This window comes from Perissodus microlepis, chromosome 16 (genome assembly GCF_051167445.1).
Source record: "Perissodus microlepis isolate ML-2025 ecotype Zambia chromosome 16, ASM5116744v1, whole genome shotgun sequence".
Taxonomy (NCBI): Eukaryota; Metazoa; Chordata; class Actinopteri; order Cichliformes; family Cichlidae; genus Perissodus; species Perissodus microlepis.
The window spans coordinates 23493402-23516622 of NC_140476.1; the positions used below are offsets into that span (position 1 = coordinate 23493402).

General features: G+C 40.3%; 1 protein-coding gene across 1 annotated transcript; it reads left to right on the plus strand.

Moving 5' to 3' along the window:
* Window positions 1-1776: 1776 nt before the first annotated feature.
* Window positions 1777-16613, plus strand: cwc22 (CWC22 spliceosome associated protein). The gene is made up of 20 exons (XM_084908357.1): window positions 1777-1875; window positions 2613-2669; window positions 3666-3889; window positions 5016-5329; window positions 6031-6285; window positions 6626-6754; window positions 7089-7257; window positions 8343-8396; window positions 8512-8647; window positions 9001-9207; window positions 9296-9358; window positions 9444-9542; window positions 10915-10996; window positions 11557-11617; window positions 13854-13931; window positions 14345-14497; window positions 14594-14721; window positions 14994-15095; window positions 15393-15571; window positions 15899-16613. Exons 2-20 carry the CDS (start codon window positions 2615-2617, stop codon window positions 16396-16398), a joined length of 2988 nt encoding a protein of 995 aa, XP_084764483.1. The 5' UTR covers window positions 1777-1875; window positions 2613-2614; the 3' UTR covers window positions 16399-16613.
* The last annotated feature ends 6608 nt before the right edge of the window (window positions 16614-23221 follow it).

Genomic DNA, 23221 nt, shown 5'->3' on the forward strand with positions numbered 1-23221 from the left:
AAGTCCACTATCAGCTCCTTTGTCTTACTGACGTTTAGAAGGAGGTTGTTCCTCTGGCACCAGTTCTCCAGATTCCTAATCTCCTTCAGGTAGGCCGTCTCGTTGTTATCAGAGATCAGGCCCACCACGATGGTGTCGTCAGCAAACTTGATGATGGTGGTGGAGCTGGTAGTGGCCACACAGTCATATGTGTACAGAGAGTACAGCAGGGGGCTCAGAACACACCCCTGGGGGGCTCCAGTGCTGAGAGTGGTGGAGGCTGAGACATGTCCGCCCATCCTTACTGCCTGTGGTCTGCCAGTTAGGAAGTTGGAGATCCACTGACACATAGATGAGCTGAGTCCCAGATGCTCCAGCTTGGTGGTGAGTGTGGAGGGAATTATGGTATTAAATGCAGAGCTGTAGTCTATCAATCACTACTCACAATCATTTCTAATGTGAGCTTCAATAGATTTTCCTTGTACAAGCTGCGACCAGCTGACCTACTGCTCTTTGTGAATTTACACAACTGAATCCCACAAAATGTAAGATGTTTCATGAGATATCCTAGTTGACTTCCATTCCCTATTATACCGTCTTTATAGACAGTATAAAGTTAGTGGAATTCTGTGAATCAATCATAAACTTACATTTAGATGAATCTCTGCTACCTTTTATGTAACGTAACTATGACCATGAGCACCACAGCCTCTGTGCCCCAGTCACACACACTGTTCTTTACTTTAAATCCCATTACTGCTAGCTAACATGTTTATCCTGCACTCAACTGCTAACACAAAGTTAGTATACTTAAGTTTGTTTTCCTGGACTGTTTCACAACTTCATATCATATACAAAGCTAATATGCCATTCAAAAAAAATGAGGGCATTACATGCAGGTTTTAAAATTTCCACTTTATCAAATACCGCTGAGCAGTACTTGCCTTTTGGCATTCTTCCTGTCTTCTCTTCCTTACATTGCTCTCCATCTCTGAGTCAACTTAACTCTTATTATTTTCTCTCCCAGTTTTACCGTTAGCAAGTGTGTGTTTGCGTGTTGAGCTTTTATAAATTTTGTGTTTGAACTGAAACACGTTACTCCTTTTATGCTCCTCTTTAGTAATGCTAGCTAGATGCTTAAGTACCGCGGAGACTACGTCATCGTCCGGGGCCTTTTAAACCCGAGCACACTGCTATAAATAACTCAGAAACTATGTGTTTTTTCCTCTTTCATCTCTGTATGCAATAGAGTGATGGATACACCAACAGGGTTGTATTTTATGTGTTATTATTCCCTCCGTTTAGGCTCAAATCGTTTTGATGTCTGCAGGCCTGTGCTGGAGAATATAAACTTCCTTCAAATATTTTAAACATAAGGTTTAAAATATTTATTTAATAGGATTGGGGCCACTGGGGGAAAAAAAGTGCGCACGTCTTTTTCTTCTTCTTCTTTTCCAGAATTCTGAGAAAAAAGTCAACTGTTTACAGTTGTTGTCTTGTTTTCAAGCAACTGGCCCGTACTTTTCCTACCTTTAAACCTACACACACAAAAAAGAAGTTTGTGTGTGTACAATTGAGGACATGAAAATTAAAAAACAACAACAAAATGAAACAATAAATGAACAAATTTCATGTGTACAAAAGGCCATGTGTGTTTATTTTATTTTATACACTTTATTTTTTGTGTTACAACTTTATTTATAAATGTTAAATCCTGAAACAAAGTTAAACTGGAAAAGAAAAATAACAACAACAAAAACAGTAAACCAAACTTCACAAGCTGCGTTTATTGTGAAATCCGGAAGCGATCTGTCACCCGGAAGTAATGTTGGTTATTATAGGAAGTTTTCCGCCAGACGAACGACAGTGATTTAAGGAAAGCCGGGAAATTGCATGGTAAGGACATTAAAACCCAAACAAAGCAATTTGGCTGGACAGACCTTCTGTCAAAGTGCTAAGGAAATAAAATCTTAGGTTTTAGTGACAGCAAGTAGTAGCGAGAAGCTTAGATCGCAGTAGCCGAGACAGCATTAGCACACAAGCTAACTTTAGCTCAGCTTAACACACATGGCGATAAAACTGAGGAGTTGATTTGAAAAGACGTTTTAGTAACGCGTGGTGTTGCTGTTTCAAGAAAACTTCCCAAAATGTGTTTAATCGGCTATTAAGACGTACAAACTTGATCATTTGGTAATATTTACCTCAGGAAATGCCCAGTTATCATATTGTTACCTCTTCCGTCCGTTGGTAATGAAAATTTTTGACTCTCAGTACGGCGATTAAACATTACCAGGAAGTCATCGTCCCTCTTATTTTATCGTTAATCACTTACAAAACGGCTAATAAACAGTAAATGTATCCTTTGTTCTGCATTGAGTATTGGTGATTTCATGTAAAGTTTATCTGGAGCAGACTAATGTCAGATCAACAAGTCTGTAAACCGAGTCTTTCGTAGAAATACGTTAATCGTGTCAGAGAACTATGTCAGAAAGTATCATTAAATCTTATTAACTCATCAACATGTTTTTTTCCTAATGTAACGGGGTTTGTAGAAAAAAAATGTTTCTTTAATTAAAACCTGCATTTTTCCTATCAAAGTGAATGTCTTAGTTGTCTTTTTTCCTCCCTTCCAGGTATGGACTCTGCAGACAGAAGTCGAAGTCCCAGTCCTGCACAGAGAGAAAACAGTGGTGAGTAAATGCTGCTGTGAACCCTACACTTAATGTTCTTGTAATAAGAGTCGCTTTAATCTCCATCCGTTATACTTGAGCAATACGGTGCTGCAATCATTAGCTGTCACCTCACAGCAAGAAGGTCCTGGGTTTGAATCCAGCAGCTGGGTCTTTCTGTATATTTTCTCTGTACCCCTTGCTGGGAACTCTGGTGTACTTCCACCTGTTAGACCTGATTTAGATTTCTGCGGTGAATCTTTGTAGCGCTAACGACATAATTTACGTGTTGTGTTTGTGCTGGTACATTATGTCTAAATTAATGTGTGGGTGTGTGTACATGTTTTTCATTCGGTACCAGTTGATAGAAACAAATAAAATACACGGACCTTTTCCCTCCAGTTTTGTAGTGGTCTTTTTTTTTTTTTAAAGGCAAATATATTAGTCTCAAGTTTTTCATCTTCTTTGTACATTCCTACATGTCCATTTTAATAGTTTTGGCAATTTCCCATCAGGAATTTGCTGACATTTGTGAGTCCTTATATTGATGCTATAATTATTATCTGTTATGTTGAGATGATGATTGTTATTCTCTCACTGATAAATTCAAAAACTGCAGTGAAAAAGTAGCCTGAAATGCATGAGAAGAATCTATTGGTGCAACATGTAATTAGGTTGGGCTGTAGGGTGCATGGTATGAATGGTAACAGATAGATGTGTGTTTCTGTGGTTAGCTGGTGTCCATTTTATTTGTTTAGTTGTTTGAGTGTCCTTCACCTATGTGGCCACCAGGCATATGGATTAACAAGTTTCGCAAAGTTTGCGGTTATGACGTAGCTATTGAATAGTCATAGTCCAAAGCATAGGTCTCCGGTTAGCCCTGTGAGAGACTGGTGACCTGTTTGATGTCCTCCCTGCCTTCTGCCCCAAAGTATCCCTAAATTGGGTAAGTGGAAGAAGAAGGATATATTGAATGGATATACTAATACTGCTTTTGATCTGTTTTTCTCTTTGCAGGACCTTCAGAGAATGAGTCTAGTCCAGCATCGGGCAGACCCCAGCAGGCTGGCTCAGTTGAAAGAAGCCCCAATGAGCGACGGTCCCCTCAGCCAAGTCCTGTGGACCGCAGGCCCTCCAGGAGCCCATCCTCAAGCAGTTCAGACAGCACCAGCAGCAGTGATGAGGATGAACATCATTCATCAGCACTGAGAAAGATTCGAAGCAGCGTGGCTCAGATCAAAGTAAGAAATGTGGCTTTTACTAGTCTGTCACATTTCATAATGTACAGACTACTATGGTAGAAATGGAAGAATCGGATGCTTTCAGACAGTTACAGAGGGTGAAACATATGCTGAAAGCCTTTTTTTATATTTATAAATATATATATTGCATATTATAATTCCTCATCAATCAAAAATGTTGAGTTTGGAGTGAGAAACGCCATTAGTAGTAGGTGGAGTAAGTAAGTTGATTTCCCCAACTATACCGAACAATAGTTGAGATTCACGGCAGTAATAAAAATTATCCAGCCAAAACAAGAAATTCAGAAACACCAAAATCTTAAAAAGTTAATGCAGTCAGATGCTTTGGTAAATGGAGTTTAGTGATCCATGTTATGTTTTAGATACTGTCCAAAGAAGAGTTCAGGAACTGACGGTATTTATTCAGTTGATGTATTTTTGTGTGGAAATGGGAACTGAAGCATTTTGTTACTATTCTTGCCTAAAAGTGATCTTGAATGTCAGAATAGTTTTGAATGAAGTACCTGAAGAAGAGGCTTATTTACTTAGTTTTTTTTCATGTTGTGCTTTTAAGACATGATTATGTTGCATTTGAAAATGTGGCTGTGCATTAGTCTGCACGTTGCACAGTAGATTATTCAGGCTGCAGTTCTGGACAGCTGGTGTGAAAAACTGCTTGGTCTGAAGAGATGGTTACCATGAGAACAGGACCCAGTTTAAGCTTGAGGCACCGATGCAAGACACAGTAGCATGTTTAGTGTCAGCTGGCCTGATTTATGAGTGCACCCAGTGAAGAAGACACTGAATAAAGATTTAACTTGTTGACTGACAGAATCACAAATCAAAGAGGACTTTGTTTCCATTACTGTCAACTTAGACACGAGCTCCCCAGGTGCATACAGGCTTTTACTTGATGCAGGACCTGAGGCAGACCGACTTCACATTGCTGGGTTGTCTCTCTTTTTCAGCTCAACTCAAACTTTTAAAAATGACAGCTTGGTTTTGTGTTGCTCTGGTGTTCTCCGTGTTGTCCAAATCATTCTTGCATTCAGATTGTTCCAAATCATTTTAACACATGAAAACTTAAAAAAAATAATGCTGTCACTGTGCTTATTTGTTGTTCCAGAGATCAAGATCAAGATCCAAAGAGCAAGACAGATCCAGGTCCAAGGAAGAAGATCGGTCCAGATCCAGGGATACGGACAGATCCAGATCCAGATCCAGAGAGAAAAATAGATCCAGAGAAAGAGACAGAAACAGATCCAGATCCAGGGAAAAGGACAGATCTACATCTAGAGGGAGGGCGAGATCAAGATCAAGATCTAGAGGACAGGACAGGTCGAGATCCAGAGGAAGAGAGAAGTCGAGGTCAAGAGGACGTGACAGATCTCGATCCAGGGAGAGGGACAGGGACCGTTATGACAGAAGACGTTATGCACGGTAAAGGCAGCTTTTGTGATTGGCTTGTGTTCATTTTAGCACCGATGTGGCCCTTAGTCCATATGGGTTAGCAAGTTTCAGTTTCGCAAGTTTCTGAAAGATTTCACTCTAATAAATAAATATATGTGTATGTACATATATATATATACACACACACACACACACACACACACACACACACACACACACACACACACACACACACACACACATATATATATTTTATATCAGCATTTATTACACGCCGTGTAATAAATGCTCACAAAGAAAACGGCGGCCTTTACAATTTATGTCTAAAAATGTATAGTTTCATGAATCAGTTAAAACACTCGACTCCAGGTACACGACGCCCAGCTGGAAACACTTCACGCATGTCGAGCTGCCCGAGATTCACAGAATTTACAGAAAATGTTAAATTTTTGTGGTTTATATTCGTTATCGGACGATGGATGTCTTATATCGGGATATGAGATTTTGGTCATATCGCACAGCCCTATTAGACATTAGATTCCCAGCTGCTTGGCAACTTTTATAAATCCTGCTAAAACGAAAACTTTAAAAATCCAATTCAGCATAACAGTGTTGATATGATTTGGTTTCTCTGGATTAATCAAGTCATATTCAGACCTGAGAGTTTTTTCTTTTAAGGAAAAGTGTTACTTAAATAAGTAACCTGCTCCTTTGTTTCTTCTTTGCTGCAGGGATCGCTATGATGATCGGCGCGATGACAGAGATGGCCGTTTTGACCGACGAGCCAATCGAGAGGCTGATTCAGATCACAGGAGGCGGGGTCGCTCCGCTTCCCCTCTGGCTGACAGGGAACCAGCTGCGGCCAATGAGCCGCCAGTCAAAAAGAAAAAGGAGGAGCTTGATCCAATCCTGACGAGGACTGGAGGCGCTTACATTCCTCCCGCTAAGCTGCGCTTGATGCAGCAGCAAATCACTGACAAGAGCAGGTAAGAGAGCATTTCAGTACTTTAATCCTATACACTAAGATTAGAAAGTGTCACTGGAAGCTGTAGTCCAAGTCCAGGTGTGAATGTTTTGAAATGTTTATATTTCTTACACTAGAAGTGTTCAAACACTTTTTTTCTTTTTATTCTGTTGTGATACTTGGACACATCACCATGCCAAACTATAAACTGTTCCTGCACCTAACTGCATAACAGACAGTAGTAAAACAAATCAGATTAGTTGCATTCATTACAAATGTACCTGCAGTAAAACTGCAGTTTAAAAAAAAGCTGTTTATTTAAAGAACTGCATGTAATTGATGACACCCTGTCTGTTATACAGCCTGGCCTATCAGAGGATGAGCTGGGAAGCTCTAAAGAAGTCCATCAACGGTCTTATCAACAAAGTCAACGTATCCAACATTATCAACATCATCCAGGAGCTGCTGCAGGAAAATATCGTCAGGGGAAGGTGAACACACACACACACACACACACACACACACACACACACACACACACACACACACACACACACACACACACCCCAATGAGACGTGAGTGTTAGATTTTCAATGACCTTTGAAGTCAAATGGAGTTTGTTGTATCTGTCAGATGAGAGTGAAAATGCATTCATTCGTGTACATTTTACGATAAGGCTTTGTGCAGCAGAGGCCTGTAATTTTTGCACAGACATCAAACACTTTATTAGCTTTAAGTTTCCAGATTAGCGTGATTGATTAAAGAGAGTGAAAAAAGACCTTCGTGACTGACGCACTCCCTGTAACTGCTTCTTTGCCTGTCAGGGGACTGCTGGCTCGCTCGATACTGCAGGCTCAGACGGCCTCTCCCATTTTCACTCATGTCTACGCTGCTGTCGTTGCCATCATCAACTCAAAGTTCCCTCAGATCGGAGAGCTGATCCTTAAACGTCTCATCCTGACTTTCAGGAGAAGCTACCGCCGCAACCTCAAGGTACCCATCTGTCTGTCGCTGTTGATTAGTGATCCACAAACAGTGATAGTGAAGTGTTACTGTCACACGTAGACGCCCAGATACTTATAACATCTGAACATTGAAGTCCAGGACTAGTAAACAAGATCATCTGACCAATACACACTGCAGCACTTTAGAAACTTATTGAGGTTGGATGACCCTGTGCGCAGTCTGTTTCACTTCCAAAGGCTCACTTTTGTGTTTTGAAGGACGGTGACTTTAGGAAAATTACAGCAGAAGACAAAACATTAATAACACCTAACAGTCATCTTCATGTCATTCTTCTCATAAAGACAAAGAATAAGATGCCTCCAAATGATGCACCTGTCATTCTGCTATTAAAAATATAACTTTTTATATCTCGCCACTGCTAAACACAGTGACTCATGAATAGCATATCATATATAAATCACAGATGCTGCATGTGGAGGAGATGATCTGATTAGATATTAGAGCACCTTGCTGCATTCATTTGCATATTTATGACTAAAATTGATTACTTTGGAAACTTCTGTCTACAGTATTATAACAAACAGCAAGCGCTGTGAGCATGTGTGTTATGGTGGGACATGAGGCAGTTCAAATGTCTGTTTGACCTTCATCAGTTGGACTTTGCATATTCTACTATTTATGCTTGTTTTTGCGTATTACTGGAGTAAGAGGCTAAAAATAGGCCTCCTTTTCTGTTTATTAATTTGAGAATAGGTTTTGAATGAGAATCAGTCTGAATCTAAAAGTCCTTTCTCAAGTGACAGAGGTGGAAATGTTCCAATTTGAGCAGACTGATGCCGCATGTGTCCAAATTACTGAGATAAAAAAGAAACTGGATCTAAATAAGAGAAATAACTGGCAGTGCTGGAAGCTTGTGAACGCAGTCCAGAGTGTGTTTCTACCTGCTGTGGATAATTTTAGTATGATCTCTTGAAGGCTTGAACAATCTGTACAAAATTAAATTGTCTGTAACAAATACAGGCAGAAATGTCTTTTTTATGACACTGATATTAAATGTGTTTGAGTAATTATCAGCAGTAGTCATGCATTAAAATCTGCATTTTGTTTTCTAGCAACAGTGCCTGACCGCGTCGAAGTTCGTGGCTCATCTCATCAACCAGAACGTGGTAGGTCCCGATTTCAAAGTTAAATACTGACCGAGGGCTCGAGGGTTGACGTCCAGATTCTAATTGGGTGCGTGCTTTTTCTGTCGCTTTCTGCTCTGATGTCACTCGCCTTCAGGCCCACGAGGTTTTGTGTCTGGAGATGCTCACTCTGCTGCTCGAGCGTCCAACCGATGACAGTGTGGAGGTCGCCATTTCCTTCTTGAAGGAATGTGGTCTCAAGCTGACCGAAGTGTCCCCTCGAGGAATCAACGGTACGCTGAAGCAGCAGCTTTATAACTGTCTCTTTCTTCACGGTGGGAGGTGATGGTGTAGGCTGAGCTCTTTAATTAGAACAACAAATGATAACAAGTTAAAACTTTAAATTGCAGCCATTTCAAACATTGTTTGGTCTGAGCTCCTGAAACTGGAGAATTTACTTTTGCCTTTGTGATTTCACACAAAAAAATGGCGTTTTCTTGCTTCATTACAACAGTATTAACTGCTAAGAGACTTTATTTCTCCTCGCGTTGTCATCTCTTTTCTCTTGAAATACTTGTGAGAATGAATTTTTCTGAATTTCAGAATTCAGAAAGTTTATGCACATTCTCCCTGTTTCTCTTTTCAGCCATATTTGAGCGTCTTAGGAATGTCCTCCACGAGTCGACCATTGACAAAAGGGTCCAGTACATGATAGAGGTGATGTTTGCTATCAGGAAAGATGGTTTCAAAGATCATCCAGTAATCCCAGAAGGCCTGGATCTGGTGGATGAGGATGACCAGTTCACTCACATGCTGCCGCTAGATGACGAATACAACCCCGAGGACATCCTCAGTAAGACCTGAGGGAGAGTGGGAGGAAGGGAGGAGTCACGGGACTTTTCAGAAATGTTTACACAGTCTTTGTGTGTTTGTTCACTTAGATGTATTTAAGATGGATCCAGACTTCCTGGAGAATGAGGACAAATATAAAACTCTTAAAAGAGGTAAGAAATCATCACACTCTGAACTGTCCAATCACCTGTCTGCTCGTTTACAGCTTAACCAAAGTTTGATGGTGCATCATTTCAGATATCCTGGATGAGGGTAGCAGCGATTCAGGGGAGGAGGGAGATGGCAGTGATGATGACGACGATGATGAGGAAGATGAGAATGAGGAGGAAGGAGATGGTGAGACAAATACGTTAATCTGCTGAGGATTTCTTGCCTAAAAGAGTCAGTCTGCTTTTTTTGATTGTTTTTTTTAAACACTTGGCCTGTGAAAACAGTTGTATTGATATCTGACAAAATAACACAGTGATATTTATTTTAAACATCACAAATAATAAATAGTTAGACTAAAGACTTTTTTGAAAGATGGTATCATGAAATAACCCCCAAGTCTGTTCCGTAATAAATTATTTTAACATTTTCAGAAATATAATTTATAAGCTTGAAAATGGAGGGAGATTCTGACTCCAGGGCTGTAAGCAAAGACAAATATCTAGGGCAATATTGCTTGATGTTCAGCCCAGATTATTTTCACTTTTAAGGCTTTTTTTCTCCAAACACAGCAGAGCTCTGTAAAAGGAGTTGGCCAGCTTGCTGAGAAATTTGTTTGGAGTGTTTTTGCCTCCAGACTTTCATCGAATGGCTCATTACCTCTTGGAATATTTAAAACAATTAGCTGCCAGTAAAAGCAGCTGAGTAATTTTTTTTAATACATTTTTTTCCTGTGACTGCATTACACTAAAAGCATTAGCACTAACTAAATATAGTTCTGAGTACAGCAGCTACAGGAGAACAGACAGTAAAGCATTTAAAAACATAACATCATGAGTCAATGTTATGAGTCAATGAGCATTTTAGGCACTGCTATGCTGTTGTTTTTTTCCTGCCCAGGAGTGACTATATCTAAACAAGAGTGTGCTAATGGTAGCCAGATTGTTTAGCAAGCTTCATCCATAAACTGTATGGGTGTTACACAAACAGAAATACCTGCTAGTTAATTTGGTTAAATTAATTTCAGCTCCGATTAGCAAAAGTTGTTAAAGGAAAGCAAACTGCAGCTGACTATCAAACTGAAGAACCAGACCACAAATTTTTAGCCTGGACTTTATCCAGATGTATGAGTTACAAAAATAATACGTAACCTATATATGAACCGTTATTGTACCACACTGTAAATATGTTGTTTTCATGTGTGAATGTGGGCATTTTAACATGAGTCACTGACTCACTTTTGGTGGCACCTTTGATGTAACTAATACCGTTACATCAAGACAAGTAATAAGCAAGTAATTACTAAGTTTGAGTATTATTAAAAGTGAAGTGCATGCTGTGTGACCCCAATTAAACTAGATTACTTGCATCATTGGTTCATGTAAATCCTATATTGCACTAATGAAAGATAATTACTCAGGTGATATTTCATTAAGAACTGATTGTGTTTACATTTAACTATTTTGATTTTTAAACATTTTTCCTGTTCTGATTTTAACACATTTAACACATCCAATCAGCTCTCTTTTAAAGATGACCTTTGTGTTTGTCTCCCTCTAAGACGAGAAAGTCACCATCTTTGATAAGACAGAAGTCAACCTGGTTGCTTTCAGAAGAACCATCTACCTCGCTATTCAGTCCAGGTACACACACTCAAACACGGTGGAACACACTCCTAAAAATACACATTCATACAGTGAGTGACTTGGTTTTCTCTGCGGGTGTTGGCAGTTATTTACAGCTCCCACTATATTTGATTGAGTTGGACTGATAATTAAGGCTGTGCATGCGTGTGTGTGTGCGTGCGTGCGTGTGTGTGTGTGTGTGTGTGCGTGCGTGTGTGTGTGTGTGTGTGTGTGTGTGTGCGTGCGTGTGTCTTTCTGAGGACCTGTTTGAATTTGAAACCTTAGGAGGGAGGACTCTAACTAATCCTCCCTTCAAAAAGCCTGTTCGAGTTAAGAGTTTAGTGCTAGAAAATGTATTAGGCCACAGAGTGCGCTCACAAAGACAGCTATACAAACCTGTGTATGAGCAACCTCGTTACCATGGTTTCACTGAAGAACGGTTCACAAGCTTGGACAACAGGATGAAAAAGTGAAACCGATTGATTAAACGACACAAACAGAAACACACTAGCATGAGCTCACAATTGTACACCTGTGATCGATTGTTTGATTGATTAATAGATTGTTTGTTTTTGCAGCTTGGACTTTGAGGAGTGTGCTCACAAACTGATTAAGATGGACTTCCCGGAAAGCCAAACGGTGAGTCCACAAACAGACTTACACTGAAAACACACAATTGTAAAGTTTCATCGCTGTGAGTTTGTCCACAGAGGATTAATCTAAAACTATCGTGATACTGAAGTTTGGGTGAAAACTTGGCGTGCATCCTTTGATGGCTAGCTGTTGAACACTCAGCTAGCCATCAAAAATGAGAATTCATCTGAAACCGTGGGGTACAGTGGTCCCTCGCTATAGCACGGTTCACCTTTCGCAGCCTCGCTGTTTTGCAGATTTTTTTTTTGTGTGCAATTTTACATGCTGTTTTTTTTGGGGGGGGGGGGGGTGACAGCATATTGTGTTCTGCGTCCTGATTGGCTGTAGACCATTGTCAATCAATCTCGTGCCGTGTTCAGCTTGTCATATTTATATAAATCTTTGATTGCTAGCTGTGTGACTCTCCCCAACAAACACAACGATGTCGACGAAACGTTTTGCACCGTCAAAGGCAGCCGCGGGTTTCTTTCTATAATACTGGACTTTTTTTTTTCTACGAGGGTTTGAACTTTGAGAGTGTTTAAATAAGAGAGAAAAGTGTGAAAATGTTCATGCATGTCTGAGAAAACTGTTTAAAGTGTGTAGTGAGGGGTTTTACAGCCTTAAAACATCTATAATAATTGTAAAAAAAAATTTAGTTGGCTACTTCGTGGATTTCACCTATCGCGGGTTAATTTTGGAACGCAACTCGAGGGACCACTGTAATTGTTTTTGTGTTCCTGTAATGGAGGTTGAGCTGATAATTACGTGTAGTAGGTTTCATAGGGTGACAGGTGCAGGTCAGCTGTGTGTGTGGATGTGGTGAGAAACTCTTACAGAGGACAATCAGCTGTGTGTGTGGTTGTTTGTATCACTGTCACAACCAGTGTTTTGGTGGTCGATACCTGTAAGAGACTGAAAAAGCAGCGTCTCGTTCTGTTAGTCATGTAATGAAAGTGATGACAGTGTATTTATATGTACTGTGCTGCAGAGCCAGTAGTAGTGTTATGAATTAGTTTATATACTTGTATCTTAGGCAGCATTCTTGTCTTTTATTGTTTTAATAGTAAGAAGCTGGACATGAGATTGAACCTGATAGTATCAAGGAGCTTTTGATGGTAGTTAACATACTGTAGATGGTATACAGTCCAAAGGTTGAAAAATTACCTTTTGTTTGGCTGCCTTCGGTCCAGTGTTAAAGATTGTTATTTTCAGTCAGCCTACCAGCCTAAGAATGTTAATACTTTGAAACTTGACAAATGTGGTTTGCTCCCCTTTCCACCAAAAGTATATTTTTGGCTTGCAGGCTGAAATGTTCGATCTCATATCCAGAGTAAGGTGAAGGTGAAACGTGACTGAGCTGCTGATGGAATATAAGTCTGGACCTAAACTAACCGAGATATTAAGCACTGACTCAGTTCACTTTTGAAGAAAAAAAAACATATTTCCATTCAATTTCACAGCTTTCATGGCAGAATTAGAAGTCTAAAGGCATCATTTGTAAATTGATCTGAACAAAAACCCAGATGATAATTCTCAGCTGGTCTGTGTTGTTTACATCCATTTGTGGTGGATTAGTAGGGCAGTCTCTAGAACTGCATTACTAGCAGGCCATACAGGTGTAAGAACCACTATAGGAGGTAAACGTAATTTTTGAAACTCTATAAATAAGCATTTGTTCCCTTACAATGGCTTAAATGCAGCATGACAGCCTAACCCCACTCACTCACAAGCTCTGATGCTACATGGAGAGAGACACTGCACCATTTCACACTGCTAAAGTGTGTGTTTTGTTAATCAGGAGAGGAAAGCTGTGTGTAATTTGTATGACGGGAAGTCTGGAACAAAGAGGAGGTGCTGTTCTGGTGAGACAGAGGAGAGAAAAAGGCATAAAAAATATCTACACTGCCTAAGAGCACGCTGGAAAAGTGGTGGCAGATGAAACTAAACAAAATTTCACTAACGAAAATCATCCAGCAATAAAAAACTTACAGTAATGTAACGAGTTGTTATTGACGGATGTTATCTTTAGATGTGTCTCCTCTGTGTCTCTGAAACAGTGCGGTCATAAATAATAAGAAACATCAGAGTGCACAGAGACCTTCTGACTACATTATCAAAAGTCTACAAATGTTAAATTAACTCCTAATAGGACCACTGACAGCTTGGCCGCAGCCTGCAAGTTGATGTGACTGCTGTAGTTTGACTGTAGTTAATGAAAGTGTTGTGCTTGTATGAACAGAAGGAGCTGTGCAACATGATCCTGGACTGCTGCGCTCAGCAGAGGACCTACGAGAAGTTTTTTGGCCTGCTGGCTGGGGTGAGACACACACGCAGACACACACACACACTCTTCATCTCCACGATCGTGTGAACAGTGGTGCTTTAGGGAAACCTGCTTTAAAGAGTCGGTTGTTTTCCATCTTCCCTTCATAGATATTTGTTAGGTATTTCTATTCTCTGCACGATGAATGTGACCATTTCACTGAGGTGCATATAAATCTTGTTGTGCACTTTTTAAAAGAAAAGAACAACTAAAAGGAAGTGCTCAAGCTTTTTATGTTTATTGGCCATGTGTCATGTTTACCTCAGATCTTTTTGTTATTGTTATCTTAAGTTTCACTGTAATTAATTTAACTAAAGAGAGCATTCAACCTGATTTTGATGCGAAGCACTGCTTCTATCTGTTAACTGTGTGTGTGTGTGTGTGTGTGTGTGTGTGTGTGTATATAGAGGTTCTGTCTCTTGAAGAAGGAGTACATGGAGAGTTTCGAGGCGATATTTTCGGAGCAGTATGACACGATTCACCGACTGGAGACCAACAAACTGAGGAACGTGGCCCGACTGTTCGCTCACCTGCTCTACACAGATTCGGTGCCGTGGAGTGTAAGGACACAAAGAAAGATCCTCCCCAGCGTGACCATGAAACTCATTCCAGTCTGGTTAGACCGTCTCTCTGTCTTTTGAATGTGTCTCACACAGGTGTTGGAGTGCATCAAGATGAGCGAGGACACCACAACGTCGTCCAGCAGGATCTTTGTAAAGATCCTGTTCCAAGAGCTCTGTGCCTACATGGGTCTGCCAAAACTTAACCAGAGGCTGAAAGACCAGTACGAAAACCCACACTCCCACCACAGCCACGCACAGCACTCAAACTGTACTTTACTAAAGCTGCTGCAGAGGCAGCCAAAGTTTTTACTCAGAAAACATTTAAATGTTAATGATATAGTCGAGTGAGGTAGTAAATCAAATTTAAGGAAACGTAATTAGAAAAATGTGACTTCTTGCTCTTATTTGGCTACTGTTGCTCCTAGTGATAATTAAAGAGCCCATAAATGAAGTAGGACGTAACAATAAATCATGACCTCTGCGTGTGTTACAGGACCCTGCAGCCGTTCTTTGAAGGTCTCTTTCCTCGTGATAATCCCAGAAACACTCGCTTCGCCATCAACTTCTTCACTTCTATTGGACTGGGAGGACTCACGTAAGGGCCACACTTCAACAAACAGCATAAACACAGAAACATGGCTGTCACATTTTTTTACAAACAGAATCAGAAAACTTTTAGCTTAACTGTGTTATGTTTGGAATAAACTGCACTGTAAAGTGCTTTCCTAATATATGCAATAAATAATGGTTGTTTATTCTGTTAAATTCTGCTGGCCTCAAAGTGTGGGACGCTCGCTGCATCTAAAATGTCATTGGATGATGAATGTAGCAGTTTACGTTCACACAGAAACACTGAACTCTCACATTTCTCCCACATCGTTTTCTCTCCTAGTGATGAGCTGAGGGAACATTTGAAAAACGCGCCAAAGATGATCATGACTCAGAACCAGGAAGTGGAATCATCGGACTCCTCCTCGACATCGTCCTCGTCTTCTTCTTCGTCAGATTCCTCCGACTCCGACTCATCCAGCGAGTCAGATTCAGACTCGTCAGACTCCTCGAGCAGCTCGGGTACGCCTGACTGAAACCTAAAGATTTACTTTCAGAAAATCACATTATTTCACTTTTATACGCAGGCACATTGTGTTATTATCAGTTTGTTATTCTAGCTCACAGCAGTGCTGCAGTAGTTGGGAGGTTTAATATTGTAACATTAATATAATATTCCTGTTATAAAACAACGTAGTGAGGAGTGTCTCCTTCTGTTTTATTAAACCCATGTTTGTGTTCAGTTGAATGTCTGAATTTTTACAGTTTTTCATTTATGTGAGCTGCTGCTTCAGAAAAGACAACGTGTGATTTGTTTTTGTTTTTTTCTTTCTACTTTTTGTCCTCCAGACTCGGACTCTAAACACAGGAAGAAGAAGAAGAGGAAAGGACAAAGTGATGAGGGGAGGAAGAAAACGAGAGAGAAGGACAAGAAGAAGAAATCTTCAGACAAGAAGCGAGCTGGACGCGGAGCAGACAAAGATGAGGACAGCGACAGCGAGAAGCGGGCGAAGAAAGACGACAGGGGGCGCGCACCTGACCCGGAGGGGCGTGAACGCGGCGGCGCCCGGCGGAGCAGACGAGATGACAGATCGGAAGAGGAGGAGGAGGCGGCGGTGGAGGAGAGGAGACGAAAAACGGACAGGCAAAGAGATGACGGACGGGAGAGGGAGAGAGACAGAGGGAGGGACAGAGAGAGGGAGCGAGCGAGGGAGAGAGAGAATGAGGCAGAGAGAGAGAGGGAGAGGGAGCGCGAGAAGCAGCGGGAGAGAGAAAGGGAGAGGGATAGGGAGAGGGACAAAGAGAGGAATAAAGAGAACAGAGAGAGAGATGAGAGGAGGAGGAGATAAGTCTTCATCGCGGGAGCAGCAGTGATGGACTAATGACTTTAAGTCTTTTCCCTCTGTGACCCCTCTGTGACCCCTCTGTACCTCAGCCCAAACTGTGGTGCTGTGGATCTGACCCCATTCTCCATTCTGTCTGTTTATTATTGATTTTTGTTGTTTTTAATGAAATACTTAATGAAAAAAAAGCCCATTAAAGTTGCATTCGATGTTTTTTATAACCTGTACCTGTTTGAACTCTTTTGACTTGTGACCAGTCGCACAACACTTTTACTGTCCTCATTTTTTCACTCTCAAAACGCAAAAGACCAAACTATGTTTTCTCTGCGGCCGTGCACGTTTGCAGGTTAATCTCATAATTAGCACAACAGGATTGATGAAGCATTTACACACGTTCTAGCCCTCGGAGCAAACGAAACCTCAGTAACACCGAGAGCACTGAGGGCTTTTTTATTTTACTTTATTTCATTCATTTTTTTTTTTGCTGACATGTAACCTGTTATAAAAAGAAAAAGGCAACAGAACCAAAAGTTTTTTAAGAGGGAGAGCAGTATTTGTGTTTACAATAAACTCTCGTATGGTCAGCTCACAACATGCTGATGTTTGCACTTCTCCACAAGCAGCAACAGTTTCTGAACTTTCCTGTCGTACCAGACTGCTTTCTCCTCCCTGCACTCATCCATATTATCCACCTGTGAAGGCACACGCTCAGAAAGAAATAGTTTTAATAAATGAACAGGAAAGATCCTTTTCTATTTATTCTGTCTGTGATGAGTGGGTCACATTTTCCAGATAACTAAAATGCGCACGCGTCACATCAAATAGTTATTTTGCAAAATTTGCAGCGTCAGTCTCCAGGGTAAAATATCTCAAGAGCTATTTGAGAGTTTGACATCAAGGCTGTAGACATTGTGCTTTTCTGATAGATCTCAACTCAGGGCCTGGTGGCTCCACAGTTAAAGTATCATGATGATCTCTGTGTCTAACTTTGATAAACCCTTAAGTTTGCCCCTACGGTGTGATAACGTCAGAACATACTCTGCTTTGTTTTTAGCGCTAATTCAAAATCGAGTTTAACAAAATATATCAACAGTGTTGTTGACACCAGCATTGGGATGTTTATCCAGTATCAGCTGAAACCTTGCATGGTGGTACTTTTGGTCTCGCCCTTCTGGGGAGACACAGGATGCTACATGTCATCAGCACTGCTGTGTGCTGCTTGTCAGCAAGATATTACAAAAAGGTGGAGCAAGGGCAAAAGATCTAATTGTAAGTTTTTTTCTTTAAAAGTTTGACCTCGGTGCTATGTGGAGTCTTGTGGTGGAATTTGTCTACAGCACTGTAGGACTTTTCATTGAGGAAGTCTGTACTGTGCTGATAGACACACATAAATGCAATATATAATTGCATTTTACAATTTTTTAAATTATTGTAATATTTCTGTTGCCACAGTTACCTGCTGTAGATAAAACATGCACATATCTCCCATGTGTGAAAAGTGAAGTAATGTGTAAAAGTGCCTTAAGGCTACAGTCTTCTAACAGCCAGCAGGGCAAATCTATGAGGAAACGATGACCCTACTTCTCACCTGTAAACATCTTCCCAATGAGTTTATGCTAATAATCACTAGATTTCTAGCTTTATTTGATATTGCATGAGGTTCATTTAGCAAATTATGAGAATAATTTAGAGTAAAACTAAAAAAGACAATTCAGCGCTGGTACTATTGGATCTTTGCTGCCTTCGATTATAGGATCCTGATTCAGAGACTTAGACGTTGAATGGACATCTCTGGGTCGGCTCAGGATTGATTCTCCTCACTCAGTTTTTTACTTCCTTCTGCTAATTTTTGTGACTTCTTCTGCTGCTTTATATCACGGTGTGCCTCAAGGTTCAGTCCCGGGCTCCATTTTGCTTGCCTTGTATAAGCTTCTGCTTGGACGCATCGTGAAACTGTTACTGTCTGTTCTTCAGGATGGCATTCGTGGTATAAAGAACTGGATGCTAAATAATTATCTGTAAATATTGTCCCCGACAACTGCGTTTCCACATAAACTGATAATCTTGTATCTGATTCATCTTTAGTTTTCTAAATTGTGAGAAATCTCTGTGATAGTTTTGATCAGGCGTTCAGTTTTAATAAGCATGGTGGCTGTCTTGCCCAAATTTATTTTACATACAACTACATGTTGTGGCACTCGCTTCCATTAGACCTTAGATCTGTGGACACTGTTGATGCCTTTAAAATGAAGCTAAATGAAAACTTGCCTTTATTTCGTATCCTATTTTATATTAAAAAACACAAACTTGAAAAGCACAAAAGCATAAATAAACTCTACTTCTTTCCTTTAAAGCAAGATATAATTTAGGGTGTTTCTATCTTGTGTCACAGCTACAATGCCCAACTCACTTCACAAACAGTCTCTGTTTGTTTTTAATAATGAAATACAAATAACGCCTTAATTAGCATGCTTGAGATGCAAAGGTAAAAAGCATGTTTTGGCCACAGACTGGCAAGCCCTCGCGCTTATTCCTCCTATTTTTCTGTTAGGCCAACTCTCTCCTTGTATTGAGCAGATATGATGATAAAAATGATAATGCATAAAGAAGCAACATTTCTGACTGACATGATACTTTGTGAGAAGATCAGAAAGTTCACGCCAAACTGGAATCTAATTGTTCTGAAGTGTCTGTGTGATTATTTGTGTTTAGTGCTGGTTTGAGAGGAGTGTCTCCTGGTTGTTGGTGCTGTCTACCTAACACACACAGACACACACAGAGTTTGGTACCCTTGCACAACCTTGACGAGATGTTCAAGGTGAGAGGTAGAGAGATGTGAGTGCGTGTGCCTAAGTGGGTCATTGCCATGCTCGGTTGTGATTGGCTGGATGTTCTTAGGAGTAAAGGCACTGGATTGGTTTGCTGCCACAGCAAATAGAGGAGAACAGATCCACTGGGACTGAAGAGCTGCAAGGAATTCTGGGAAAGCACAGCGAGGCTCTGTGCTGAAAAAGAGAGAGAGAAAGAGGAAGGTGTGTCCTGCTGGTCCTGTGAGAGGACTCCTTTTTTTCTCTCCATCTTTACAATATGGTTATTTATACCAAACTTTTCATGGCTTTAAAGTAAATCAAGCTGAATTATTTATATGCAGGAGCATTTGAGTTTGCTACAACACGGCAACACAATTGTTCGTGAGGCATCTGGTGGAAAGAAATGACTTTAAAGTCTGCAGTTTTTGCACATATTATCACTTTGTAAAGGTAGGTTTGGCTTGCTAGCATTTGCTTATTTACTCATCCAGCAGTTAGCAGTCAAGGATTACAATTCAAGTTTTTGTCTCCTGGTGAATTGCAACAACAACCTGAACACACTCTGCAACACATATTGGACACGTAGCCACACATATAGTAAGGCATTTAGATTGTTTTACGTATTAAAAAAAACAACGCAAAAAAAAAATTAAACTTAATATCTGTCCAAAGGAGCCAGTTAAGGTGGTCAGAGCATCTGGTTAAACATTTAAAGCCTGAACCATGACACCATGACATAACTGTCAGAAAATTCAAATGTTTTTGAAAATGGAGTGTTTAGTGAACCTTTGGATGGAATTAAAAACAAAAAAAATATTAATTTGCATATATATGTTCAAATATTTAAGCAGATAATATGAACCAAATACATATTCACATAACTCCACCATTGCCTGGTCCCAAGTCCAGAATGAGAAAGGAGGAGGGTCGGGCGTGGGGCTAGCAACCCCACCTTTTAAAAATAAGCCATGCTACAGAAACTGCAACAACAACAAATACATGGTAAATGGAATGATTCTTATATAGCGCTTTTCTACTCTCCCAGAGTACTCAAAGCGCTCTATACAACATGCCTCATTCACCCAATCACACCCATTCTCACAAGCACTTTTATCTATATGTAGTGCTTTCTAAGTACATTCACACACATTCATACTTCATCTGAGAGCAAGTTGGGGTTAGTATCTTGCCTAAGGATACTTGACATGCAGACTGGAAGAGCCAGGAATCGAACCACCAACGTTCCAATCAGTAGGTGACCAGCTCTACCTCCTGAGCTACAGCCACCCCAAATACATCCCAACAACTGCCGCATGCCGATGAAAGCCTTCGGGAAGTCAGCTCGCCGACAAGTCTTCTTACAACCAAGGCCAAGACCAGGATAGGGACCTGGAACATCAGAACCCTGTCAGACGTGGAGAAGATCTGTCGAGAGCGAAGTGAAGGCCGCCGGAATGACGTGGACCCAGCTAAAGAGAGCAGCCCAGAACAGAGTCCGTTGGCGTGGTGTTGATGCGGACCTATGCTCCCCCAGGAGTCAACAGGAAATTGATTGATTGATTGACATATTCACATATTAAATAAATAATATAAAATACATATTATATGTGAAAAGATATTAATGATAAAATAAATAGAACAGGATACGTAGCATATACAGTAGAGCACCTAAGTGAATAAAATGGAATCATTATGATGAAATCCATTAAAAGATTTAAGGAGACAAACCATTAAAAAAAATACAAATTTTACAATCTGGATACAATGTAACTACATAAAAAAGTAACCAATATTTGTAAAGGTTTTTTCCTGTTAAAAGGGAGTTTTTCCATCCCACTGTCACCCTCAAGGTCTTTACCTAATAAAAAAGTGCCTTGAGGCGACTGTTGTTGTGATTTGGTGCTATAGAAATACAACTGAGCTGAACTGAAAGTTGAATTAAAACCTAATCAAAAGCTAGGCTAAAGAGGGTTTCAGTTTTAATGTCCCTGAGCAGATTTTAAACATCTCCAGTTTCACCTCAAGTCCTCCTGCAGACTGCAGGTCAGAGCATGAAAGCTAAAAGCTGCCTCCTCAAATATTTCTATCCTGCACTTTGGAGCTACTTGTGCTCGAGGACCCGAGGGACCATACTGGTTCGTGCACTCTAAGTATATGAGACATACAGCTGAGCAAGACCATTCAGTGTTTTAACAACAAGTAAAGGATTCCCAAAATCAATATGAAAACTGACAGGAACAGATGTAAGGATAGGTGTAATGTGCTCTCTCTCTCTCTGGGCTGCAGAATACTGATGGGCCAGTTGATTTATAGCAATTTGTTTCTTGAGTGACCAGATGACAGATTACAGTGTAGGACCCTGCTTTCTGTAAAGGTTAGGTGTTTCCAGTCTTGCCTCGACAGCCTGCACCACAGCAATCTCTACACTTAGGTCTGTTGTTTAGTGGCTCGGGGGTAAGGATAAGGAAGTTTAATGTTGCAATTACTAGATTTCCAGTTTTCACTGTGGATTTCCTTATATGGACATCTACTCTGCAGCTTGCAAACACTGCATGCTGCTTCTCTGCATCCTTCCAGAAGTTGGTCAATCAGGAGGACCTGCTTCTTTGGAATGGGAGGATTGGCTTAAAAAGAAGCTGACTTCAGACAAGATAAAGCATAGGGTCTGTATGAAGGACCAGTTTAGGACAGATAATAATTTAAAAACAAAAACTGTGAATCATGCAAAGCTGCTTAACTGCAATCCCAAAAAATAGAGAGAACCTGAAATAAACATAAGAGACCCTCTTAAAGGATTAACCAGCTGCCAATATTCCTCTAACCATCAGTAAATCCCATTAAAATACAAAACCAAATCAGCCAATATTTGTTGTCCACCCCCCATCCTTCCTTTTGCAAATTTAAGCCTCCCCCCCCCTACTGAAGATAGCTCACAAATATGTACTTGTATTTAAAAAACAAAAAATGCTGAGTAATGCCCTAAAAGGGCTGCAGACTGTAGTTTTTAGCACATGTTACTTAAAGTATTTTCAGTGGTGGATTAATACACAGCTGGTGTCCCAGTGAGTATCTGGGGCAGCAACATGGCATGTGGATCCAAATGAACTACAGTGTGTGGAGAATCGTGTCATCAAGTGCAGCAGTGTGCTTGTGTGTTTGCAGAAAGAGAACTATAACAACACGCCAGACTTATTACAGAGAATACGCGAGGTCACCTCCAGGAGTTTCCCATCATGCCTTGGTTTGGCAGAGATGGCCAGGAGCATTTGTCTCAGCAGTGTGAAATGTCGCGGCTCTCTGTCGGTGCGTTACCTGTTTGAACTGTTTGAAGTGAAGAATCTGCACCCGGCTGTCCAAGAAGCAAATGATGTAGGAACTGAACAGCTGATTTTGCGTGTGTGTGTGTGTGTGTGTGTGTGTGTGTGTGTTTTTTTGACTCAGTGTGGCACAGATGAAACTCCTGCTTAATATTGCCTCCTTTCAGTGGACTGCTTTGTATGGAGAGCAAAACATGACTTAAACAACCAAATGCACAAATAAAAGTAAACAGTGTTTGGTAATGATAGGGACATGTTTATATTAATGTTTAAAATCTAGAGTACATTTCATGCATCAGCTCCTATTTAGCCTTTTTTCTACATATGTTTTTTTGTATTATCAGGTGGTCTCAACCTTAGTTAGTTTTCAGTTTTTATGAGCCAGAAAGATGAGATACCTTTTTTTTCTAAACTCTCTCTCTCTCTCTCTCTCTCTCTCTCTCTCTCTCTCTCTCTCTATATATATATATATATATATATATGTGTGTGTGTGTGTGTGTGTGTGTGTGTGTATAATTAATATTAATAAATATTAGTAGATAGAAGATTAATATTTGGTATGACCACGTTTATTTTCAACGCAAACAAAATGCTTTGGCGAAGCGTTCTTCTAATCTTCTAATTTCTTTAAGTAGTCTTCAGCAATAGTTCCCCGGGCTTCTTAAAGGATATTCAAAAATTGTCTGCTTTTTTTCTGTTTTC